At 42.6% G+C, this 26417-nt stretch overlaps 1 protein-coding gene across 3 annotated transcripts; it reads right to left on the reverse strand.

Moving 5' to 3' along the window:
* Nucleotides 1-12: 12 nt before the first annotated feature.
* zmiz2 (zinc finger, MIZ-type containing 2) lies at nt 13-25492 on the reverse strand. 3 transcript variants are annotated; one of them, XM_071466575.1, is made up of 21 exons: nt 24747-24878; nt 19756-19857; nt 17432-17549; nt 16263-16465; nt 14790-14958; nt 12338-12556; nt 11625-11837; nt 10728-10811; nt 10417-10594; nt 10185-10326; nt 8815-8893; nt 8573-8704; nt 8363-8468; nt 8038-8195; nt 7868-7935; nt 7708-7776; nt 7376-7617; nt 5173-5291; nt 3505-3714; nt 2311-2357; nt 2079-2218 (listed from the first exon to the last, which is right to left on the reverse strand). In XM_071466575.1, the coding sequence occupies exons 2-20, from the start codon at nt 19803-19805 to the stop codon at nt 2346-2348; spliced, it is 2571 nt and encodes an 856-aa protein (XP_071322676.1). In that variant the 5' UTR covers nt 19806-19857; nt 24747-24878; the 3' UTR covers nt 2079-2218; nt 2311-2345. The 3 variants fall into 3 exon arrangements, with proteins under 3 accessions (XP_071322673.1, XP_071322675.1, XP_071322676.1); XM_071466572.1 differs by lacking the exon at nt 2311-2357 and having other exon boundaries at nt 13-2218; nt 24747-25492; XM_071466574.1 differs by lacking the exons at nt 2311-2357; nt 24747-24878 and having other exon boundaries at nt 13-2218; nt 19756-19946.
* Between the last annotated feature and the right edge of the window lie 925 nt (nt 25493-26417).

Here is a 26417-nt window from a genome sequence, read left to right on the forward strand (position 1 = left end):
AAAACAAACTCCTTTTGTCAAATAAAGTGATTTTTATTTCTGATTCTGACTTTCGGGAAAGGGACAACGTAACTGTAGGTACAATGATGATTATGATTAAAAAATAAATAGAAAATAATGGCAATTACAATGTGTTACAAAATATGTGGAATAGTTTAAATATTAAAAAAAACTTTTTTTTTTCCCTAGAAATTTGCAGTTAAATAGTCCATAATTTCCAAATATAACATTATTGTGTTGCTCAAATTGGCAAATAACATTATTTGTTGTTGCCTTGTCGACCTCAAAGGGTAAAGTCGGAAAATCATTCATAGAAAAAAAACGTCAGCTTTAAAAAGTTGTATTAAGAATAATTTCTAACTCGGCATCTTTAACTGCATCGCCCCGTGTCAGCTGACTGTCTGATTCCTGTCATACATGCATCACGTGTGTACGTATGACCTCAAATTTTTACAGTTGGTTTATAATTTTCTAACATACATTATGTATACAGTGCCAACGATGATCCATTATCCAACTAATAACATTAAAATTACCATGATCAACAATTCATTTGATACGCACACGTTCTCTAATGAAAACAGCTGATTATACAGTACATAAACCCGCATTGTGATGGGTTATACATGTCAAACTATTTAAAAACATACAAATAGCTTTCGAATGGCAGAAAATGCCATGACACAGAGCATTTACAGTATGCCTGAAACCCCCTCCCCAAAAGAGGGTAAAATCAACAGAGGGAAAGGTGGGAGTTTTTATATATGTCACAGTGCTGAAGGATGTCGGAGATACAATGAACCTCAGCGTTCTCCCAGCTTTATGGTTAAAAATGTCGACTGTACATCTGGGCCTTTATTCTGTCCTTTTACTGTGTGAGGTCGGCACCTTTTTTTAGTCCGTCATCGGTCTGGAGAAACAAAAACGTGACCTCTTTTATGTGCCATTATCCTACATCATTATTATGGATTAAAGGATAAGTCTGGTGATATTCTAATAAATACCATTAAAGACCAAAACCAATAACAGATCTCTGTGTGTGTCAGAGTCTGTTGCATCTGATTCCTCTGGGCCGTAGAGCTCCGCTGTTCCCAGAAACTGTCTGAAACACATCAGTGAGGCTCACTGCATCACATGTTCCTTCATCACCACGAACACACACTGTGGTTTATTTTCACTCACACAAACACACACAAACACACACAAACACACACCGTCCTGCTGCCACAAACACACACTATAGCACCAAATGTGGATTAGTCCTCCACTGAAAATAGTCCCTATCAAATGCACTATTTCCTCCTTTTTGTTTGATCAAAACTTCAGTGATCAGATGATCAGTTTTAGAAAATTACTGATCTTTAAAAAAAAACACGCGAGCTGTTTTAAAAGATTTACATCTTCATTAGGAACCAATGGGCTCGGAGCTCGGAGCCATAGACACTCAGAGTCATGAGTGTAACTGACTAACATGTTGATTTTGGTCTTTTCTTGCACTTTGTTGACAGAATATCACGAGCCGTATCCTTTAACGCAGTGGGAGTAACACCAGGTCGGTGTAAATAAAGCATAGAAGACGTTTGTGAAAGGACTTGTCAAGTAAAGTTGAAGAAAACAATGAACCAACTTCGACAGTTCCAAACAACACATGTACAAAAATAAGAAGTTTTTCATCAGACGTCCCACCTGATCGAGATCGATCATTTCGACTTCCAACTTTTGAAAAAGGTTTATTTTTTCTAGACACTGTGGTGTGCTGCTCTGACGATGCCCCCACTACAGCTACTGAAACCTATGAATACAGATCCTTCAGCCTGTGATTTGTGCTATAGTTTAAAATGCTGGTCTGTGTGTACGGTTCTATTCTTCATCCTCATGACAGACATGTGGAGTGTGTTCCTTCCTTTTCCCCAACACTGCACTGAATGGACTTCAAAATGACAAAGACACACAAAAACACAATCATACACACTCTCATGCATTAATCACTCAAACACACACTTGTAGTGGGTGTCAACAGAGACGGTGCATTCTTCAATGTGGCCGGGCTACGGCGAACAGAGGAGCAGAGGCTGGGCTGGAAGATGACGGTGTGAGAATCTGATGGTCTTCAGTTGTTCTCGAACAGAGACAGCAGGTCGTCGCTGCTGTTGTTGGGAAGGTCGGGGGGACCCAGGTAGGACAGCAGCTCGTCCGGGTTGGTCAGTTCAGGGAGAAGCTTCACAACAGGCAGAGATGGAAAGAGGAATGAATTTCACTCAACATTTTTGGTTGTAAATTTTTTTTTTGTTGTCTCTGCTGTTACCTCACCTGATCATGAAACTGAGACAGTGAAGGTCAAAACTTCAAAGAATTACCTTTAAGACAAAGACACTGCTAAAACCTTTGTATGAAAAATGAGAGGACAGATATTTAAAGTTGTGTCAGCGTATTTTACACCTCGCTGGCACTGCTTTTAGTCAAACAAAAACATGTCCAGAGGAGATGATTAGGAATAAAAAATGAACTACAATCACCACCTCATGGCTGTTTCCACCACCAATCAGCAACGTTACAGGAAATGTGGTCACAATCTCCTCTTACAGCATTGAATAATGACCAGAGGTGTTTATGCATAACATTATGATTATGTCACAGTGAAGTTGACCTTTGACCTTTTGGATATAAAATGTCATCACTTAATTTTATCCTCATAGATATTTGAGTTAAATTGTGTCATAATTAGTGATTGAATTCATGAGTTACATCTAAAAACGTTTTTTTATGAAGTTACAGTGACCTTGACCTTTGACCTTTGAACTCCAAATTCTATTCAGTTCATCCTTGAGTCCAAGTGAATGTTTGTGCCAAATTTGAAGAAGTTCCCTCAAGATATCAGGTTAACGAGAATGGGACAAACAGACGGACAACTGGACAACGTAATGCCTCCAGCTCTGACTGTCGCCGGCGCCGAGGCGTAGAAATCTAACACATTTACCAAGAAACTCAGACAAACTCTCAGATAGTCACACGATTAATCACATGCACGTTCACGGCCAGTCAGAGACGAGGCTTTACCCTACATCTGCCACGAAGAGTTGCAGAGTTGGTGTCGCCATTTTCCATCCTGTATTCCCATTTCACATTTTTATTTAAACGATATCCTCGATGTCACTGAACAGACAGACACAGGACTCTCCTGGGTAATTTAACAACAGTGTAGGTTTGTGTTACGACCACAATTCTTTGTTATTTCAACTTAAATCATGTGTTGTCCGTCAGTTTGGCAGAAGGCTCTAACTCCTACAATACCCATGAGCCTCGACACTCGCTGTAATGTAGTCACATGATAAAACATGATGCCATAGGTGATGCATTAAAGAATTTAGGGGACATTTAAGTTGTGATAAGTTTAATAATTAGTTAATTATTGATAAATATTGGGAACTGAAGTTGATCTCCTGTGCTCTAAAAGTTCATCCTCTCTTATATAACTGGTCACATGATCAACAGGTTTTCACTCACATCTAGTGCATGATCGGCTCCCTCTCCTCCAGGGGCTCCCGGACCTCCCAGACCAAAGGAGCCATCGCTCTGCAGCCGGGAGTTCTGGGTATTGGTGTTGCGCTGCGGCAGTGGACTGCCGGCGTCACCGAGACTCTGGTTTCCATGAACACCTGAAGCGTGCTGCTGCAGGACGTTTTGGGAGTGTTCGATTCGTCCAGAGTGAGGCGCCTGATGGTGACGGAGCGGGAGGACACACAAAGAAGAAGAGAGACACAAAAACAAGACATGAATCTTTATTTTGACGACAGATTCCACCACTTTTACTGTACGTTCACCACTAATCTCGCTTTACGTGAATCCTTGTGGCCTTTTCTTGACAGACTGAACAGCAGGAGTGTGTGACAGCGGAGGAGCACGGAGCCGAGCAGCTGTGTGCGACAGGTGGAATGTGGTTTAGCGGCTCAGACCTGTGTGTGTGCGACTGAAAATCTTCTCAGGCAGTGCTGTCTACTTCAGCCTCAGTTGAAGGCTCTCAACTGAACTCACAAACCAGAAGGAAACGACAGTCAGGGTTGCGTAACACCCACACAGCAGAACGTCGTCGGCCCTTTTCAACGTGCATCTACAGCAGGTTTGCTGCAGGGCTTGTGTTCACTTCTTTTCACTGCGAACTAGCAGCGTCTGCTGAGCATCAGGCAAATAAAAACGACAGCAGGCGTTGAAACGTCATCCTGTTGTTCTTTGTTTTGACTGATGTGTGAATAGATGGAATGAATGTGTCTCTCCACAGTACATCATCTGCTGAGCGTGTGATGTTTTTTCATCCGTTTTATTCTGTTAATGTGATGAAACCATCAGCAAATCAACAGTTGTTCTTCTCTCCACTGCTTCTGTCTCAGTTCTAAGCAGAACCTTCCTGTTCCTCTCATCCTCAGCGTGAAGGGAGAACAGCTCTTTTAGTCTAATCACAAGCAGTGTAAGGAAAGTGGACTTATATTATCATTTGTCATTTTTCAGTGGCTATGACGTCCAAGCTCACTGGTTCCTACTGAAGATGTAAATATATATAGTTTTTTTTTTTTTTTAAAACAGCTACTCACAAAAAAACTGAAGGAAACAGTGCATTTGTTGGGGACTACTTTCAGCAGCGGATTGATCCATATTTGGTGCTGTAGTGAATATTTGGGGCATAAGAAAAGAAAAATCCTGGAGTATTATCTTTAGTCCTCCTCTATACCTGTGATTCTCAAATGTGAGGAGTCAAGCAAAAAGAGGAATAATTTATTTTAACTCTAATTCCATCCATAAGTAACACAGTGACAGAATGTTATGGTTAATGGGTTTCAGACGCTTTCTGTAATGAAGCATCCAAGATAAAAATCCCATCTGTGGCCTAATTTGTGTCGGTTTGATGTAAAAAGGTTTGGGAACCACTGCTCTACGCGTCTCATTCAGGAAACATGTGCCTCAGTTTGAGTTACACAACATCTCTAACACTGATGTGAAGCTCAGCTGTGTCTGTTCATACTGTCCTTGTCATTGATGCCTCCTCAACCATTAAGGAAAATGTCCTGAGTGAAGAGAAACGATGCTGAGGCCACAGGCTGTTCCTGTGTGTTTGCTCCATCATGTTTTATTAATATGGAGGAGGGGGAGGCGGGGTTAGGGGGTGTGTACGTGTCTCACCTGGTCAGACTGATAGGGGAGTGGAGGCGGTGGTCCAGAGGAATACTCTCCTAGTGTCGGGGTGCCGGGAGTGTTGGGGAAGTCTGTGAATCCTGTTTGGCTGGAGAATCCCTGGCTCCCTGCAGGAACCAGAGCAAGAGAAGAAGACAGAGCAGTGAACACCTCGGTTTTAGGCTACGTCCGCACTTTTACGTTTTCATTTTAAAAAGCATCTCTTTTGCTATGTTTTCACCTCCCATCCACACTCCCCCAGGGTTTTATGGAAACGCTGCTGGACCTGTTTTAGTTTAAAATCTCAGGGCTGCGTTGTAGCCTGGACGGACAAAAACGATGACGTAGAACCTACAGTCGCTCCCTGATTGGGTCCAATCAGCCTCGACTACCAGCGGTGAAAGCAACATGAGTAATGAAAGTGCCCCCAGCTGTGAGTATAAGAGGACAAAGTGTGGGGGGGGGGGGGACATGGTGGTCTTTATAAGTTGCTTGACATATTATTCTGGGTCAACTCCCATCAACAGCAGACACAGTGACGTTGTACAGTATGAGCACAGAATACAGTCAAAACTACACGTGTTTTACTGAAGCTTTGTAAAAATCTTCTATATATTAAAGCCTCAATTTCAAATCCAAAGTCTTCCTCCTCTAAATATTAACAATATAATAAACATTAATCTTTGACTGAAGCCTTTATAAGCAGTAAATAAACATTAAATAGATGCTTTACAACACTATAGTGTATAAGTAACTTTTTTTTAATCAAAAAAAATCATTTGTCAAAAATGATAATTTCACCTATTAAGACATTTTATTATTATTATTATTATTATTATTATTATTATTACAGCCTTGTTTTACTATATTATTGTTCATTATCTGACTGAAAAGTACTGGCATGTTTTTAGGGCTTTAAATGTCTAAACTGGTCTATAGACTCATTAAAGAACCACTAGAGCTTTCCCTTTACTCCTTAGTGGCTTTTTCCAGTTACTATGCTTATCACTGTTATTTTCAAATATATGATCGGGCCCAGATATGGAATCATTCAGATGATTTTAAAAGAGTTCCTGAGGCTCATTACACAGGTGTACTATTTTCATTCTGTATGTAATATACCACGTACATCCAGCTTATATGGATATACAGATATTTACAAGTATTCACACAAGGACGTTGTTAACAAAAAGCAACCTCGTATTCGTTTTTACTTCTTTTTTAAGATATTTATTTCCATTTAACTAATTAACTTAATTATTTTGTTTCTCTCTTCCTTCGCTCTAGGTGAGTGTACCCCATGTTAGGGTATGTGGGTATTTGTTGATTGTGTGGGGGATACTTGACTAAACTTGTTCTTACTGTACTGTGTTTTATAATTATTTCCAAATAAAAAAATATATAAACAAAAAAAGAACCACTAGAGTCAACATTAAGAGATTCACTTATTTCAGTTTCCTCATATTTAAAAATGTTCTCTAATATACAAACAAAATACACAAGAGAGATCTGCCTGTCTGAGTTTTAGTTCAGGTTACTAACAAACGTTACAAAGCACAATTAATGTTCAGTTTTCTGAATGTCTCTCTCTTCAGTCACAGCTCATCTCTAATGAGACGCTGTAGCTTCACAGCTGCAGGAATATTATCTCAGTTCTGTCCCCCGAGATGATTCTGGTGTTTGCTCATGTCTGACAACAAGACTTAAATCCCTGAGGGGTGAGATTCTTATTTTGACTCTAATGTGACATTTTTATCAACGAAGCTCATCCACAAACGGAGCCTGATGTCACGGTGATGACAGAGTCTGACGAGCGAGCGCGTCCTCGAGGACAGGTGGCGCTCTTCAGGTCGAAACAAGTAATTTATCACGACTTTGTGCGATTACGAGAGTTTGAGTGTGACGGTGTGACTTGTTAGAAATAAATGAAATCATATCCGACAGGTGCTGGGGAGAGTTTAGGCTGAAGCGTGCATGTATTAAAAAGAAGAGAGTGGTGTGTTTATCTTTATATTTAATTTCTGAACCCAGACAGAAGTTGATAAATTCTGTGAACAGCGTCTGTATCTGCACCTCAGTGAAACGTGCAGATTTATCACTGGTGCCATAAACCAGCAGTAATTCTGCTTTAGATCTGCTCATTCGCTCAAAACGAGGACACCAGCACTGACTCCTCCCCCCCGACAGCCTCCCCCCTCAGTCCTGAATCTACCTGGCCTGTTGTAGTCGGGGGTGTTCCTGCCCCCTGATGTCAGACTCTGGTAGGGGGAGGACGCCGGCCCCAGAGCGGCGATCATTTCCATGACGTTGGGCAGGACCATGTGACTCGGGCTGACTGTGCGACAGCGCTTCAGGACCGGACCGTCGGGCTCCTCCTTTATGTGCAGATCCGGTTTGACGGGCACTGGCCTCCAGCCGCACACCGGGTCGATGGTGATCTCCTCGTAGTCAGAACTGAGCGCGAAGAGAGGAAAACGTCACATAGACAAAGACACAAACATCCTGAGCATCTCATTTACATTAACGTCACATATGAACACTCACTTCTGGATGTAGACAAGAATACCCAGCATGTACTGGTCGACCTCCAGCCCCTCGAGCAGAGCCGTTTTACTGTGGAGCAGAAGAACAAACAGCTGTTAAATTTCACGCTGAGGGAAGTGGATTTGATTCTGACACAATAAATCCTTGATGAAGTACGTACTTGCATACTGGACATCTCCAGGTCCCTCTCTCACAGTTCAGTTGCAAATAGGACTCCAGGTCAAAGCACTGCGACATAAAGACATTGTCATGAGGCCAGTGACGTTAATGTTATGGCGAGTGCCGAGTGTGTGTGTGTGTGTGTGTGTGTGTGTGTGTATGTGACCTCACCTGTATGTGTCTGCAGTCGTGACCTCTGGCCGGCAGCTGGATCCGTCTGAACGTGATCGGACATTTGAGAGAAACTTTGATCGCTGTCTGCTCCACACCGTCCTCGCCGTTCAGACCGGGGGTCCCGGGGATGGTCCCACTGCTGAAATTTCTCTTTACTGAAACAAAGAAAGAAACACAATCACCTCAGTTTCATAAACATGTGGTGTTTTCATAAACATGTGGTGCGTTTGGCTGCTTAACCAACTCCACTGAGCCGATTTAAACTAAGAAACCGTGGCTACTGTCGAGCAGCGAGATTAAAATGCGCAGGATTTCGACTCACTCTTGGTGATGCAGTGCTCAGCCGGCAGCAGACGCTTTTTCATCAGACCCTGCAGGACGGACCTGACAGACGGCCGGTGGACCAGCTGTAACACAAACAGGTGGGACTGGGGAGGAGGAGGAGGGGGGAGAGGCAGGAGTGTTTAAAATGCATTCAACCAGTTTAATGTAAGACATTCAGGCAGGAAGGTGTCACAACAAAGCTACGCACACAACAGCAGGCTGTCACGGTGATCTGCACAGTGTTACGTCCCGGCTGACACACTTGCTTCAGGTACAGGGGCTTGTGGGAAGTTTTGTTGTCCCCTCTCTCAATGGACAAAGGAGTCGCATTGACACTCACCTGATGTAAAAGAGGAAAAAAAGGACAGAATTAAAGGAGAAGAAGAAGAAGTCTGTGAATACCCTTAAAGAAGCAGCGTCGTCTCAAAGACTCACACAGCGCCAACTTACTTGAACAGAGGCGGGCCAGTTAGTGTTCATCTGTCTGTCCTCGTGGTGGTAACACTTAAACTGCAGCTCCAGATCAGGCCTGCAGGGGGAGACGCAGCACAAGCGTCAGGGGAGAGACTGGGTGGGGTTATCAAACATTCCTCATTTGTTTTTCCTCATCTGGTGTTTTAAATTACTCAGGAAGAGAAACACAGAGGTCCACTGCTCTGAGAACACACCGCCACACAGACGGAGCTGTAAAAAGGTCACAGCTCAAAGTCTGATGCTGCATCACGATAATCTGATATTTCACCATTTACCTTTAGGTAACTCTCCGTGATTTATCAGGAAGTAAAAGTTCAGATTGATGGCGTTGGAGAAGAAATTATAATGGCAGAGTGGAAATATTTTAACAATTAAAACCAGGGTCACATTTTTACAATACAAGTTCAACCCCAACATCCTGGACCAGTGCATTACATGAAGGAGCAGAGGGACGTTATTAAAGTATCGGTGACGAAAGTTAAGGTGTGAGAAGAAAAACATGGTTGGTCTTTTTTTTTTTTTTTAATCTGGACACCAAATACACAACTGTTGTGTTCAGGAAACATCTGAAACTTCTCTTAGTAGTTTAAAGGTTTCTCAACTGGAAAAATTCACATCTGCTGTAAAAGGAAAACACGAGGACCTTGTAGCTCTGAAACTGCTTTTCTTTAAAATGCTTAAAATGTTAACTTTATTTATTTATTATAATTTTTCTGTTTTTATCTTATTATTATTCCACTTTTAAATTTTAACATGTTTTAATGTTCATTTTATGTCTTTTAATTTCTTTGTTGTAAAGCATTTGTATGAAAAGGTTCTGTCCTAATACAGTTTATCATTATTATTATTGAACATGTGTGCGGTTCATTTATGGACTTCCTGTTCAAAGCCAATGACTTTAAGAGCAACTCCACATCATCATCATCATCATCATCATCATCATCATCATCATCATTAACCTATAACCTCAGATTCTTGGGGCTGTGTTATGTTAATACAGGTGATTTTTCCAGGTGATGAGTGAAAATCAATTTTCTGCCCAAAAGTAGCTCGTTTGTGAAACAGTTTATTTACAGCCACAGTGAAGCAGCAACATTCATACTTTTATAAACAATGTTTTACTGTATTTATTTTATATTTTGTTGCCTTTCATTTTTTTTTTTATATTTGTGTATCTATATGCAAAAAACATATGTTCATACACACGAGTGCATTTTTCTTTTTAAAGGTCCCATATTTCACACTTGTCCAGTGTTTTATTAAAAGTGTTGATATCCATAAGAAGATTTATTTAAAAACACAACAATATAAATAAATACGCACGGCAGCTGTGTGTGTGTTCCTACCTCAGCATGAGTGTTTTATAGACAGAGTCTCTGAGCTGGAAGGCGTGGTTACTGACGGCCAGGTTGTGCTCCAGTCTGAACGGCTCCAACACGACGCCGTCACGCACCGGGAAGGTCAGACGCAGGTCGTCACTGGGGTTACCTGAAAAGGAAAACACAGGTGTTGTCTTCTTTGTGTGTTTGTAACAACTTTTTTTTGTTTATAACGCGCTCACAGCAGGTGAGGCCTCACCTGTGGGGGGCTGCTGGGTGTTGATGTTGGGTTTAGTGTCTGGTGGAAGGTAGGGGGGTTTCGTGTCCTGGCCCGGGGATAGGTAGGGAGGTATGGAGGTGCCGGGCGTCATTGGAGGGGTGGGGTTCCCTCCCATCGGAGAGGTGGGATACCCGGGCATCACTCCGCCCCGACCTGGCTGAGATACGAGGATGAGGACGAATGTTTAGTTAATGTTTAATAAGAAAATCATCATCGCACAGTGCATTTCTGCGTTCGTACCAAACTGGACTCACTCCTTTAATAAAGAGACAAGCTCATACTTGACTTACCCCGTTCACTGCAGCCTGTGTGAAGGCATTGTATCCTCCTGCGCCTCCCGATGGCAGACTGCCCTGACCGTTGAAAGGCTCTGACTGGAGAACAGACAGGAAACATGACACTCAGCTCATCATCTGTTTATCTGAAGCCAGAGGAGTTCAGCACCAGTGTAGGAATTAGATCCGTGTATCTCACAATTCTTCAAAAACATTTAGTAGAAACATTTGACGCCTTGATTTTGTCAAGTTTTCTCTTTTTTTTTAAATCAAGTATCATCAAATCAAAAGGAAAAACACTGCAACAAATTATTATTAATGAATCCAAATTACTTAATTCACAAGAATACAATTTTAAATTTGATGATTTTTCACAAGGTTACATAAAATTCTTTTTATATATAATTATTATATAATTATAATAATATACCAAATTATATAATTTTTATTTCAGGCTGTTCAAAGTTTTTTATATAGAGTTTCTTTTACAAGGTTTTATGACCGTGGGAGGAAAATGCAAAGATGCCAAAGATATGACTGAGGTCATTTTGAAACTGATGTTTCACAGCGTCGGCTTAAAATGAGATGAGAGAATTCGCTGGTTTTTCTAAAATTAGAGGGAGAAGACTCTCTCATATCCTCTTGCTTTTCTAAACTTACACCATGCTTTGCTTTTTTTGATGTTATATCTGTTTTATTACTCCTCCTGTGTTTGTTATTGTCCTGTTTACATTTGCTTTTATTGTGAAGGACAGTAACTTTTGTTTTGAAAAGTGCCCTGTAACTAAATCTTTACTAATAACCAAAGTTAAGGGAACTGGTGCAAAAAAGTTTATATGTTTTAAATGTTCAATATCAACATTGGTGCATTATTGGTCGGGCTCTTAATTTGAAGGCGGTGGAAGTGCTTACTTTATAATACTGTGGAGGATTGGGCTGGCCTGCTCCAGGGGGGAACTGTGCTGGGTTGTGTGATCCAGAAGGGTACTGTCCCATGAGAGGCATCCGGCTGGACGGGTACGAGGGTGAGGGGGCGCATCTCTGCGGAGGACCAGGGGGGTACTGCAGAGGCTGACTCGGGTATCCTGACATCCCACCAGGGCCGTACTGCTGCACTGGAAAACCCTGGAAAACAACACAGACAGGAACAGTTATTATTTCTATGTATTATTACCATGTTTAAAGGTTTAAATGTTCAGTTTTTAGGTGTCGATTCAACTTTGTGGTCATTTTGGAAGCTGCAGTTTGTGCTACTGTTTAAGTGTACTGCAGTGGTTCCCAACCTATGGCCCGGAGCCCACTGGTGGGCCGCAAAGGTATTGTATGTGGGGTGACAAATCATTTGCAACACAGTACAATTTTGATGAAAAGGTGTAAATAAATAAATGAATAAATAAATAATTTTGATGAAATGAATCTTTAAAAATATTAAAAACGTTTAAAAACTATTTTCATTGTTTTGTTTTGTTTTTTCGTATGAAGGCCTGTCACTGAGAGAAGCCAATAAAAGGAAGTTTTCTGTTGTCGCCATCGGACCACTTCATGTATGCGTTTGCTGTCTCAGTGTTAAAACCGGAGTGTGGGACGTGTGGACAAGGATCCACGGGGAAACGCTCCTCACTGACCTCTGAATGGAAAGGCCGTTTGAGGCCTTGCTGTCCACCGGGATAGCCCCCGTGCTGGACCATCTTCTGCGTCTGTGCAGGGTGAGAGGGATACAAGCCCCCTGTGGAGGGTGGAGGTCCGGGCCTGGAAGGGACCATCCCACCAGGGTTCATCCCTGGGGGACCACGAGGGCCCGAATGAGACAGGAACTGGGTGCTGTAAGAGGATGCTCCACCCATCTGAGAGGAAAAGGGAAGTACGACAGCGGGGGTTAAAACAAAGCTCACTTGGTGTTTTACACACCACAGACAGTTCACAGAGTGCAGGGTGAGGGTGGGGGGGGGGGGGGGTGCAAACAGTGAGCAAAAAGTTGTACAATTGCCAACAGTGACTGTAAGAAAAGGAGTTTACATCTAGTTTCGAGTTGCTGCTTTATGCTCAGCAGGAGGCTGCAGAACGAGCAAATACACAGAACTGATTGTAAAACACAAATATGTACATTGAGAAACATGTTGTTGAACAGCCTGTAACTACTTTTCATTTGAGCTCTTTAATAAGAACCAACAGAAACGATGTCGGTGTTTGCTGAGCTTCTGCACTGACTCCCATTATGTAAATAACGAGTCCATAGAGTAAATAGTCTGGCACGGGAGAGCAGTGTCGAATTATGTGATGTCTCTGCAGTTAACAAGAAACATGTGTCATGAGTCTGTGTCAGCAGACTTCACACGTCCACAGCTCCACAACCGAACATCCCAGCACGCCACAGACGGTGTAGACACGTCGCACAAAACACCGTAAGGTTTCTAAATAAGTATAAATCTTAAGGTTTAATTTCTCCTTAGCTGAGGGAGTTTCTTAAGGCTGTAGCTCAGAATCTCTTAAAAGGTTTCCTTACTTAAGGTAAACAGTTGAGTATTTTGCAGCAGTGAAAGAGGTTTTACAGCAGTAAAATGTTACTGTTTCCATAGAGACCATTGATTAGCACTTGTGACACCTGTTATGACTTTAAAGGAGCGAGCTGCTATCGCATCCTCATGTGGTTTTAATGGGAACTTCACCACAGTGTTCAGCCGGCACAAAACACCTCAACTATACCTGACCGGAAACATCGTGTGACACAAAACAGCAGCGCCATGAAGCTGTGGATCCAACTCGATGGTCGGACAAATAAACTGACTGCAGGTCAGAACTGTAAAAAATCCGTCCCTCATCCTTAACGGTGTCTTTGCAACAAACTTCTTTGGATATGTTCATTTTCTTCATCAACTCAGACAGAGTCAGAAATACCGTTCACTAAGGTTTTTGTGTTTAACTGACTTTAAGTGATTCCTTAAGTGTAAGACTAAAATAAAGAAAAGTCCTTAAATACTTCAGTGAACATTTTAAGGAGAAAACTTAAGGGAGTTTTGTGCAACTGTTTTTCCTTCACCTTCACTCAGACTTTAAGGACAATCTAAACATGAGGTGTTTTTGTTGAACTGCTCCCTGGTTTTAAAAATGATCCCTAAACTCTGACGTATGAGTCAAATCTTGGTAAAAAAGTAAAAGAAAGTAAAGATTAAGCAAGTTTAATTGTGATGTTTCTGTGCTGAGTCTGTGTCATAAGGTCAAGAACAACTCAATATTTCCCCTTTTAGTTATGACGACAATATCAGTATCTGCCACTCAGATATTATTCAGAAAAATTTTAAACAAGCTAAAGGATGATATATTAGGGCCGAACAGTCAGGACATGTGTGTCAGTCCTCTACTGTCTCCCTGCACTTCCTGTCTGTCTCTAAAAAGGTCCAATGATATAATAATAAGTATTTTCTGCAGAGATTCTATAAAATGTGTTTAATTATTAGTCATAAAATGTTGTGTGTGTGTTTTGGGACAGACTGTGCATCTTTCAATGAACTCACTGCTGCTGCCTCTGATGGAGCTGAGAACAAGTCTAAACAGTTCATTCATGCTGTTTTAATTTGTCACATTCAAGACAAAGACAGATGACTTCCTGCACAGGAGGAGAACTGGTCTCATCATGTTAAACACACTCATGTAAAAGTGCCACAGTGTGTTTTAAATAACATAATCTGTGGGAAAAGCCGGATTTTTTCAGCCCAAAAAAATGAAATGACTCTGGCCTGGTTTAACAGAGACATTTACCTGGAAACCTGCACAATCTAAACTCTGAAGCATCATTTATTTCAACTTATGTTTCAAATCAGCCAAAGAACTTGATCAAGAACTTTATAGGTAGAAAAATGCAGGATAAAAAATTAAACAAAAAACATCTTAGAGCTTAAATTCAAGTCCTCAAAATCCAAATTTATATCTACACATAAAACGATAAAAATATTTAAGGTCAAATAAAAGATTGGATTTAATTCTGAATATAGTTTAAATGTCAGTTTACTGAATATTTATGAATCAGTGGAGTTTTGGTTGTGCATGTTCTCAGTCCTCACAAAGACAAGACACATTTACCTGTCCATAGCTCAGCTCCTGGTTCTGTTTTTCCTGTATTGCTGCAACAGTTGCCGTAGCAGTGGCAGTTGCTGTGGCAGCGGCGGCGGCAACAGCAGCGGCAGCGGCTTGAGTGAAGTCTGAGGCAGGACGGACGCCCAGAGCGGCACCTCCACTGTTACCAGAGTAACTGCAGGGAGAGGGGAAGACGGGGGGGGGGGGGATGAGTGGGCAGTGAACTTGGTGAACCGAGCGTGTGAACGTTTCATCACGAGCATGAGTCAGAGCCGTGGGTGAGAGCAGCCACGCTGACATATGTCGATGCAGGATCCCACAGCGGCAGCACACGATTACAGCACAGCGCTACAGCAACAAGGCACAAGACTGCTGAATTATGTGTCTGATGTTTTCCTTTTTCATGTTTTATGTTTTTGCACAAGCAGTAATTCAACGACTATGTTGTTTTAAAAGGAAAGAAAAGTCTAAACATCAGTGTTAATTATGTTTGTGGTCCTTTCATCAGCTCTCACAGTTGTTTTATCACCTTTATTTAACCCTCCCATCATTAAGCCTTCACTGTTTTTTCAAACCGTCGTGTTTTACCTTATAAAGTTGTCATTTTTAAAAGTTTCACAAAGAGCTTCACAGATTCAGAATCAGCACAACTTATATGTCAGTTAATAAAGTCTTCTGTTCACTATAACAGGACATAGTGAACAGAAGAAAAAAAACAAAAAAAAGACCTTGAATTGTTCCTTATCTTATAGATAAAAAAACAGCAAACCATAAAAACGAAAGAAAACTTCAACACAGAAAGCTGAACACACACGTTTGGATTGTGTAGGAGGTTGTTTGAAGTTTCTATCTTTATGCTCATTCTTTCAAACAGTATTCATGTTTTTTTTTTCTTCTCCTTGAATCAGCTCCAAACCTCAGCTGCACTTTTTTCTGTCACTACATTAACTTAGACAAACTTCTCTTCACTCTGATCAGAATAATACAGTTTGCTTTGGGTAGAAAAGCAACTGACAGCAAAGCCTCCGAATCAGACACCCTGATTGGCTGTGACAGCACCCACAGGAGCCTATGGGAGCGTCCCATTGAGTGACGTGACTCTAGACATCACCAGTAAAGATGATGGATGGAAGAAGAGGGCGCTTGGTGAAATGTTGGTGTGACTCAGAATCACAAAGACCACGTTTACAGGAAACAGTAAAGGTTGAAAAATACTGAAATCTCCCTTTAAATTACTGTGACATCAGTAACTCATCTCTCTGTTTTCCTGTTTTGATCCATGTCAGACAAACAAGTTTTCCATTTGTTTTCTCGTGGAGCTGCTCTGGCTGTGTCTCCTGTTATTATCCGACACTGTGAGTTAACACAGATATGAAACATCTAAATAAAGTTTCCTGCACCTTTAAAACTTGACAGATCAAATTCATGTGCAGGCAAAACTCAGGTGACGTTCAGTGAACAGAAAAGCAGCAGGTGTACCTTCCTCCGTAGGCTGAGGGGGGGTTGTAGGCAGCGCTGGGGCGTCCGTACATGACCGGATGGCCATAGCCTTTAGAGACAGCGTCTCCGTACGACTGCTGGCCCATGAACTGGGAGCCCATGCCAGGACCCATACCGGGGCTGCCGCCAGGCATCATGTGACTGCCAGAGCTCTCACCTGGACCCATGGGTGCACCGAACACCTGCGGACACGGAAAACAGGTGGGAGAGGTGTTATCACAGTCACGTCAAGACTGAAGGCGGTGGGAGTCCTGAGAGTCACACTGAAAGTTAAACTAAGACTAAATACTTCAGACGTATGAGACACAGTTTAGTTTTAAAGACACGTTACTGTTTTAGAACGAACGATGGCGTCCTGCTGGTATTGTAAGAGATAAATAATAAATATGGACGACTCTTCGCCACCTCAGCCTCAAGCAGCGATCAAAGAAAGTTCAGTCACTGCTGAGTTTGAGGAGACTGAAGTAAAAGATATAAAATAGTAACCGTGCTAACACAGTCGCTGTCCTCCGTGCTGCTTCCTGCTGGTTCCTAATCCTGTTTTCAGGCACAGTCATGACCTTGAACGTGACACACCAGTGAAAAAAATTTAAATAAACAGAAGGAAAACTCGTCTACTGGAGCCAGTCACCTTTTTTTAAAGCATAATTTAAATAACACACATACAGGCTGATTTGGGTGTAAAAAGGGTGTAACTGGGCGCCTTTAAATCAGTCCCCAGTGGCCCGGGTTCGAATCCGACTCTGGCCCTTTGCTGCACATAAACCTCTCTCTCTCCCTTGATTTCCCTCTCTCTCTCCCACTGTCCCTGTCATAATAACCCCCCCCCCCGAAAAAAACCCAAAAACCTAAAACCTCTGTTAAGATGAGCAGAGCTGTTTTCACTCATTGTCATTTCATTCATTGGCTTTTATAAAAAATATAAAATATAAAATATTATAGATGCTTTAAGATAAGAGATATGACAGAGTCACAGCTTTACCTTTATATGTGAAGTCTAAAAGTATGGACCTTGATTTCATACTACACCATCTTCTACACAATAGAATAAATAAAGCTTCCTCGCTGCCTCCGTTTGTGCAGCTACAGCACACGAAACAGGAGCAGGAAAAAAAGAAAATGTCCCAGAGTATTGAGTCATGTGTTACCTGGCTGTGTGTGGGATTGGTCACGCCCCACACTGTGGTTACTACAGAGAGAGATCCTGGGTGCTGATTGGTGCCTGGTTGCCAGGAGACTGGGTCATTTAGGAAGGGGCTGTCGCTGCTGCAGGAGGATACAGAGCTGAGTTACTGGGATGGTTAGGAAGGTTATGGAGGGAGCATTCATCAGATATCAGTCACATATCACAACATCACGACGCTTTATTATTATTACTCACTCATTAAAAACAAAGTGTGGTTAACACCTTATTAGGGCTCATTTGATCCGTAGACAGCATCGAGTGCAGGCTCATTAATTCATCATTTACCTGTGTGAGCTAAAGATTAACCTGAGCACGGTTTATTAATCTGACAGCTGAGGTTAGCCTCTGCTTCCTCCTTCTAAACCATTTCCTCAACAGGAAACTACCACAACAGCAGTCAGACCACATTATAGTCAGTTACTGGAGCCAAAATCTTCACCACAGAACTGACTGGTTTTTATATTTCAATGTCCATTAAAACAGATTTATTTGTAAAAGAGTCACAAGCTTAAGTTGACATTAATTCAAAGACACAAGATTTAACCACTGCTTTGTTCTCTGCTCGTCGTGTCGGTGAGTCTTGCTTTCATGGTTTTCTGGAGGGAAACGGAGCAGTCAACAGTCTGTGTGGCTGCACTCAATTACAGGCCGACTTGGCTCGAGGAAACCTAATGAAGACGCTTCCAAAGAGGCTGAACAGAGAACACTCAGCAGTCGACTGTCTGAACAGTTTGTAATTGAGGATCTGAGGACGACTGATCCTGTGTGATGGAATTCACTCATTGATTTTCTTTCTTTCTTTTGTTTGTGTACAGATCAGTCTGCAGAGCAACTGAGTTTCATTTATAAAGAGCAGCTTAAAAAAAATCTTAAGGTGCAAATGTGAAGGTTTATGTTTCTGATGAAGCTTTTTCTTTGTCAAGTCCATGTGTAAACAGATGGGCGTTCATTTAAAGGCTTAAAGAAAACAAATGTATCAGGAAAATGGAGCGAGGGTTTTAATAAATGTGTTAATGAGCTGGTTACAACAGAAATATTGTGAAACTTCTCAATGCGATTTCTACTAGTTAGGTTAATTATTTTAAAATCATATTTCATTAACATGAAGTGTGTTGCAAACTCATTTCTTATCCAATTTCAATGCATCGTCTTTCTCAATTTCTTTTTTTTTTCTTTGTTTGGTGACAATGATTACCACCTTTTCCATTATTATTCACTGATTAATTAATAATAATAATCTTCTAATTTTCTTTTCAGACATACAAACATCTATAAGCTATTACCCTCATCTCTCTACAGGCTGAAATGAATGAGCTGAAACTGACAGTCAGCCTCCGTCCAGCTCTGGCAGACAGGTCGTGTTGTGTTGTCATTAGTACGGTGGCCCTGAGAGCTCAATATAATGCAACAAAACAAACAAAGAAATTCAGAAAACATCATCAGTACGACAATAAATGTGCTGCAAATACTCACAAACTATTTCATTTGTTTGTGTTTTGTTGTGTTAGGCTGCAGTGCAATGAGCTCTCAGGGCCACCGTACATTAATCTACGTCTTAATTTGCTTTTGTCGCACTCATAAAAATCAGGATTTATCAGCACCGCGGTGCCTTCAGGGCACCTGCTCGTTAACATGGTGTTTATGAGCCGTGATTAAATCAGTAATTCATTCTCAGACAACAGAAACAAACAGAATCTGCGTGACAACATAATCCAGGTGAGCACTGACAGGTGACAGGTGACCACTGATCCAGCACCACTAGCATTAAGCTGACTCAACTTCTGCAGCAACCAATGTGACATCATCAGCAGCCGACCAATCAGATACATGCACACAGCGCTGTAGCATGCTCACTGTATTTCTTCTCTTTATCTTACACTCATCTTGACAAAAGATAAAATATTTGCAGCCTTGCAGAGGTGTAAAATCCTGTCTGTAATATCACAACCTGTGTGCGTTGTGCGTCTCATCAGCGTTTAAACACATAATCTGTCACGTCCCGGGTCGTATTTCACGTCTCACCACACCTTAAGCAACAGGCCACACACCAACGCAGCCCCCGGCTTTGTTCTGACTCAGTTTCTGGTCTGACTTCCCACTTCGGCTCAGAGCAACCATGGAACACAAAGAGAGGCGGACTGAGCTGATCCAGGCCCCCGGGGGCCCAAAACAAAACCATAACAAAAGCAGCACTGGGCAGAGCAGGTGAGGTGTCACATGGTTCACCTGAGGACACAGAGCTCCGTGTCACCGTGTGCGTGTGTGTGTGTGTGTGTGTGTGTGTACCTTTGTGGAGTGGGAGGCAGGGAGGGTTTCATGGAGTTGAGGGGGTTCATCGGATGAACGGGGGGACCATTAGAGAGCCCCCACTGTCCTCAAGTGGCAGCCCTGAGAGAGAGAGAGACGCACACATAAAGAGACAGTTACTCAAAGCTCATTTGCTGCACAGCAACAATTTATCATCACTATAGCCCACACTGTGTGCACAAAGACACAGTGCCCTCCCACTCAGAGCCACTCACTTTAATCTGTACGCCTGTGTGTGTGTGTGTGTGTGTGGACTGTGCACATCAAAATGTTAGCCTATCACTGACTGCTGTAGCTCTGATACCTCTCAGAGGAGGGGGGAGGGGTGCTGGGAGCTAAATTTAGCCTGCTGATTTCAAAAGGAATTTAAGAGAACAGAGATGTGAAGAGGCAGAGTCTCCTCTCAGCACACCGACGTACGATCAGCCAACACACACGTCTTCATCTCGCTCCTGCGTTCGGTTCATTTAATAAACACCCCTGCACGTTCCTCTGCCACTTTCCCTCCTTCCACACCAGATGTTTTCTCTATTTTCTACACATTTCTGATCGCCACTCCATCGCTGCTCCGCTCCCCCTCCCACTAATGATTTTCTTTATCTGATGGTTACCAACTGACATGCTAATTTCCCAACATCACAGCCTCGCTTCAGCATCCCCTCCCCCTCGTTTCTTCTCTCTGGTTTCCTCTTTTTGTTTGCACTTTGCAGATTTGGGTCAGACACCCCACATCTTGTATAGAAGGAGGGGAGCAGGAGGGGGGACGGGGGGGGGGGGGGGGGGGGGGGGGGGGGGGGGGGGGGGGTCGCTCAGATCACATGACTCTGATACCTGTGCTCCCTCCTATCAAAAGGCACCGTCAGCCTTGTAACTTCCATCACATCTGAGCAGCCAAACCACACAGAGCGGGGGGCGGGGGGGCGTGTAAGATGTCTGTCTCTATCAGATGTTGCAGCACAGTCTGTACCTGCGCAGGACTGATTGAGACACACTGTTCCCTCACAGTCTCTTTGACCTCAGCTCTTCCTCCTCATCGCTCCCAGGCTGCCTGCTCTCCTCATGTCCCCTCCCTCCCACCTCTCAGCTCCCGCCATCAGACTGACAGCCTAAACACTGCGGGCAATAAATCAACCCTCCACTGACCCCCCCACCCCCCCCCACTCCTTCAGCTATGACGATTTGTTGATTTCATCTTAATGTGCAAAAGCAGATGAAACAGAAAACACAGGATGTTGTTCAAGTTCGTTTATCGAGCTCCATCACCCACATTTAAATCTAATGTCTGCCTCTTGTATTTTGTATATAATATTATATGTGGGCACCAACAAGCTTTTCATTATCATTACTTTGCCTGCGCTGCTGTGATACAGTCATGTCAAACTTTTATGTGACAATAAAAAAACTAAAAAAAGTTCCATTTCATGATTCCCATTATTTTGCAGTGTAAATATTCATATTGTATTGTATATATTTACATATTTTTTATATTTTCTATTTTTTGTATTACATTACTCACATCTTTATTATAAATATTCCACTTCTTTCTTTCCACTTATTTATCTTCAAGTGTCTCCTTCTCACTCTTGTTTACACTCTTTTCCTTCTTCCTCTTACGGTTTTGCACCAAAGACCAGAACTAATTCCTTGTATCTGAAAACCTACTTGGCAATAAAACTCATTCTGATTCTGATTCTTATTTTCTATATATCAGTTTAAAGCAGCCGATTGTATCCGGAGCCAAAAAGCTACAATCAAATTCAATTAAACTGGTCATCAATTTAATCCAAATGTAACAGCGATCAGTGTTAAAGTATGTATGAAGAGCTTGATGGGATCAGAGGTTGGCAGCAAGTCAGTGATGATGATTAAACACTCCCTCTGTTACTTAATCAAATAAAAAACAAACTTCTACATAATTTATTACCTGCCCGTCTCTCGCTCTTTTGACTTGAGCCGTCACATGAACGAATCAACATTCGGACGTCAGTGACTTTTATTTTGACAGGCTCTCATCACTGCTCAAGATCTCACACTTTGATCCTCTGTGGCATAATTCATAGATGGGCTGATATGATCAGTCAATCAACTGATGAAATTAATCAGCAAAGATTTCATTATTAGTTTGGGTCTTTGATCGCAGACAGAATAACAAACCTTCGCTACCTGCAGTTTGTCAAATGTGAGGGTTTCACTGTAATTTGAATATGTTTGAATATCTAGGAGCTGCAGCCGTGGATGTGTGGATACAGCTGCTAATGTAATGTGTCAGATACATTTAATTAAGACTATATATTACACATATAACGTATTATGCTTCTCATGTCATTTTCAGGTTGTGGGTGCAGCCTGTCACCTGTGTATTATCAGGTAAACCTGGAGGAAACTGACTGGATATTTAAAGAAATAAACAGTTGCAGGTTTTCTTTCTCCAGGCAGATTCTCCTGGGATTTATATCTTATAATATCAAATATTGTGATATTTCTGGTCATATGCAATATTTTCATTATATTTAAAAAAATCCCAAATATCACATTATTTCCCATCAAAGCAATATTTTCATAATATCGTTTTAAAATTGTGAACTGAACTTTATCGAAATATAAAATTTTGGATACTTTGGATTTTATCAATAAAATATCAGAAATGTTTTGTTTTGTTTTTTTTTTTTTAAATCACAAACTGCTAAAACTGGTTTTTAAACATCAACTATTCTGTGACATTTTATTGGCCAAAGTACTGATCAATAAAACAATTGGCTGACTAATCAACAATGAAATGAATTGCTCGTTGCAGGGTAGATTAAATGATTAGTCAATTATTGCATTAGTCGAATTTAAAGGCAAAAATGCTAAAACATTCACTGACTCCAGCTTCTGAAATGTGAATTTTTCCTGATTCCTGATGATAATAAATCAAAATATAATTAATCTATTCATAGAGGAAACAAGTGGCAGATTAATCAATAATGAAAATAATTAGTTACATTAGTTACAGAGCTAATCTTTACTATTTAAAGGCACAGGATGCATCTTGTGTCACTCGAGGTCTCTCAGTCAAAACAATAACAGAGGACGACGTTGGGTGACGTCGTCCAGCGTCGTACAGGAGGTTTTTCATGGCGGCCAAATTATCCACAGACGTCTCCTCCTCTCCACAACAAACAGACCAGCTGAGAAAAACCAGTAGAAACTGTGAATTAACCAGTTTCACATTAAAAACCAGTTCTGTGATAACTTCAGATCCAGACGTCCGATGACTGAAATCCCTCATCTGGTTAAGATACGTAATTAAATGTGACCAAGGCGTGAAAAGTGCATCTTAAAAATGTGACTCTCTTTGAGTTTCTGGCAGACGACCACGACGCTGACGCATGAGCATAGAGGGTATGACATCATTGACAGGCGACCAATGAAACGGAGCGTTACTGTGATTAAAATCCCAGATTTCTCTGGTTTGAAGGAAACATTTGGGATGATGTAAGAGCTCAACTCCACAGCACAAAGAACGTAGGTCTGGTTGTTTTTAGACACTTCAGTGAGGAGAAGTTGCAGATTACAGCTTTAATATGGCCGCCCACACATTTCTAAAAACAACTTATTTGACACAGAACCGAGGGAAACACTTTCTTCCTGTTGCAGGAAGAATAAACCTCCTGACTTTCACGACTAATGGAAACACTTTGTAAAGTGTTTGACTGCAAACATCTCTTCGTAACACCGTCTGGAAATCTGAATAAGCAAATCAGTGAACAGCCACTGCCTGATAACTTACAGTACGAGTTTAACTGGTGACCTGCAGAGCACCTGCGTTTCACGAGGAGCCTCGGTGGCAGGTTATCAACGAATCCCCTCACACAGGAGAGAGGTCGCCGGCGGTCACAACAACCAACGACAACATACTAGTACTGGGACTGAGCGTACAACAGTGTGGAGGACGCTGTGTGCTACAGGTGCCTGGTTTGGGCCAATGAATGTGTCCAACAACTGCAACTGTTCAACAACATCCCTGTTGATGAGCAGCAATGATTCGTCCATTTACAGAACGTTTATTGGCAACTGTTCTGAGAATCAACCGATCGTTTCAGCCATTTTTCAAACAAAAGTGCCAAAGTTTATTTGTTCCAGCTTGATAGTAAATCAGTAGCTGGTTAAAGAAGACGGTAAGTTCATTTTTCAATGAACAACTCTCCGGTCTCAGCTTCTCGAAGGTGTGGAAAAGCAAAGTTTATAGACTTAATGATTCATGGAGACAATAATCAGCAGATTCATTAATAATGAAAATAACTGTTGCTGCAGCCCCTGTGAGTTTTAAAAAACAAAATGCACACACACACACACACACACACACACACACACACACACACATCCTGGAGCCAAAAAACACCAAAAACATCTGGAGGCTCCAAACAGCAGCAGCCTCGACACAAGCCCCTCACTTCACTCTGCAGCTTTCAGGCTGTTTAAGCAGCATTTCTGACCCAGGCCTCCATGTAAACACTGACCCGCACGCACCCGCACGCACCCGCACGCACCCGCCTGGCTTCCGGCCAAGACAACATGTTATTGTACCCGTGATGTGTTCAGGAAGCCACGGCCAGGGGGGAAAAACGGGCACCGGCGACCTCGGCACCTCAGAAACGCATCGCAACGCAGGCAGCAGCCGTGCGTGGTAAAACAACTGTTGAGAGCCACGCAGGGTGTCTCAGGCAGCGTGGGCACGACAGAAGCACCAGCTCCTTCACGGTGTGATTATCGATCTGCAGAGTAGATGATCGGTGATCGGTCCGATCAGAACCTGCGCCTCCATCAGTGCAAACCATCAAACACGCTGCTCGCATTTGCAGCAGATCGGAACAAAGCATTTCAGCAGAGTGTGTGTGTGTGTGTGTGTGTGTGTGTGTGTGTGTGTGTGTGTGTGTGTGTGTGTGTGTGTCACTAAAAATGCGAATAGCAGATGTTTTGTTTCTTACCTGCCTCAGCTGCTCAATAACCGCAGACACGCTGTGGTGCGGGTTCACGGTTAAAAGCAAATAAATAGGAAGTAATAATAATAATCGAATAACAACAAAGAGGAGTCGTGTTTCTGCGGGCGCTCGGCGAGTCTCAGCCCGGCAGCGTTCAGCTTCTCCGGGGTGTCTTGGCGGGGGCTGCCGGCGGACTGCAGCCGGAGCCGCGGAGCCTCTTCGCCGCGCCGTTAGCCTCCGACTTAGCTCCGCGGAACGGCGGCCCGGTTTGCGGTTCCGTGAACTCCAGAAGTCGGTTGTCTCGGGACCGAAGCGCCGACCCGGAGACAGCAGCTGTCGGCGGAGAGCGTCCCTTCCCCCGGCGGAGAGCGTCCCTTCCCCCGCTGCAGGCAGCGGAGCTAGCGCAGCCACGTTAGCCGGCTAGGAGTGTCGCAGTCGGGCTAACGAGGAGACCAGGCTGCCTGATGACCGCGCTACCGAGCCTCAATATGCTTTAATATTATTTTAGCTTGTTTCTCCTGCTTGTTTTTTACATCCCAGACAAACAGGGAGTACGTCACTATTCAACACTTTACATTTATGAGGCGGATTTATTGGAAACGTCGCTGCGCTGCACAATATAACTAACTGTGAGGTGAACTAACCAACTAGTCGAGTTAGTTACAGAGAGCTGGCTGCAGTCTGAGCCTGGGCAGGCCACAACCTGGCACCTCGCTGCACCTCCCTCATTGCACAATGACCCGCTATAATATATTCATGAGATCACAGGGCTAATGTCTCCCACTGAGAAAGGCATTCTCCTGTCCCTCCTCCTGGCTGGCTGACTGGCTGACTGACTGCAGACCAGAGCAGCAGATCATTTCATGGGAGAGAGGGGGGGTCGACAATGACATCACCTGTGACTGATCACGTTTGTATCATCCATGCATCATGCAACATGGTAACCATGCACCTGCAGAACCTACTCTGTGCAGAAGTTTGGACACCCCACAAGCAAATTACAATTACATGTTCTGTAAACACACATTCATGCAACTCCTGCAAAAACGAGCCATTCTTCAAACATCCATGCGCTGTTACTCTTTGTTTCACGACCTAAAAACTGTGGAGAAAAATAAACAGTTGTGCATGTGCAAAAGTTTGGGCACCCTCCTTCTCCTTTTGCAGAAATCACAGGCTGCACACGCAGCATCAGTGATGTTCAAGTCAGGGGAATGTGACGGTTGTTGGCTTCTGCAACAGGACAATGATCCAGAGGCAGAGGTCAAAATTAGAAAGACAGGCTGGAGCTGGTTGGAGCAGCCCACACAGTCCCCAGACCTGAACGTCACTGGAAATCAGTGGGATGCATGTTACCTGACTTCATGCTGAAAAGATTAGATGCTAGGGTTCAGTTCCTGTCCACATCAGAGGACAAGAGATTTCAGCAGCTGAAGATGCAGCATGGTTTCAATTATAAGGATTTTTGAGCAATTAACTAAGTGAAATAAAATAAAAAAATTGGAAAGGGAGCGAAATCTATTGAGGAATGAGTGAATTTATGTGAAATACAATATAAATATCTCATCAGTATTATTTTCCAGTATTAAGCCCATTCTGGCAGGAAGTTGATAGAGTTGCCTTCGGAACATGTGGCCTCTGAGGTCAGGTACCTGATCCAGATCAGAAAAACCTCCA

This window comes from Trachinotus anak, unplaced genomic scaffold, assembly GCF_046630095.1.
Source record: "Trachinotus anak isolate AG129_WGS33_773 ecotype Australia unplaced genomic scaffold, CSIRO_AGI_Tana_v1 ptg000028l, whole genome shotgun sequence".
Taxonomy (NCBI): domain Eukaryota; kingdom Metazoa; phylum Chordata; class Actinopteri; order Carangiformes; family Carangidae; genus Trachinotus; species Trachinotus anak.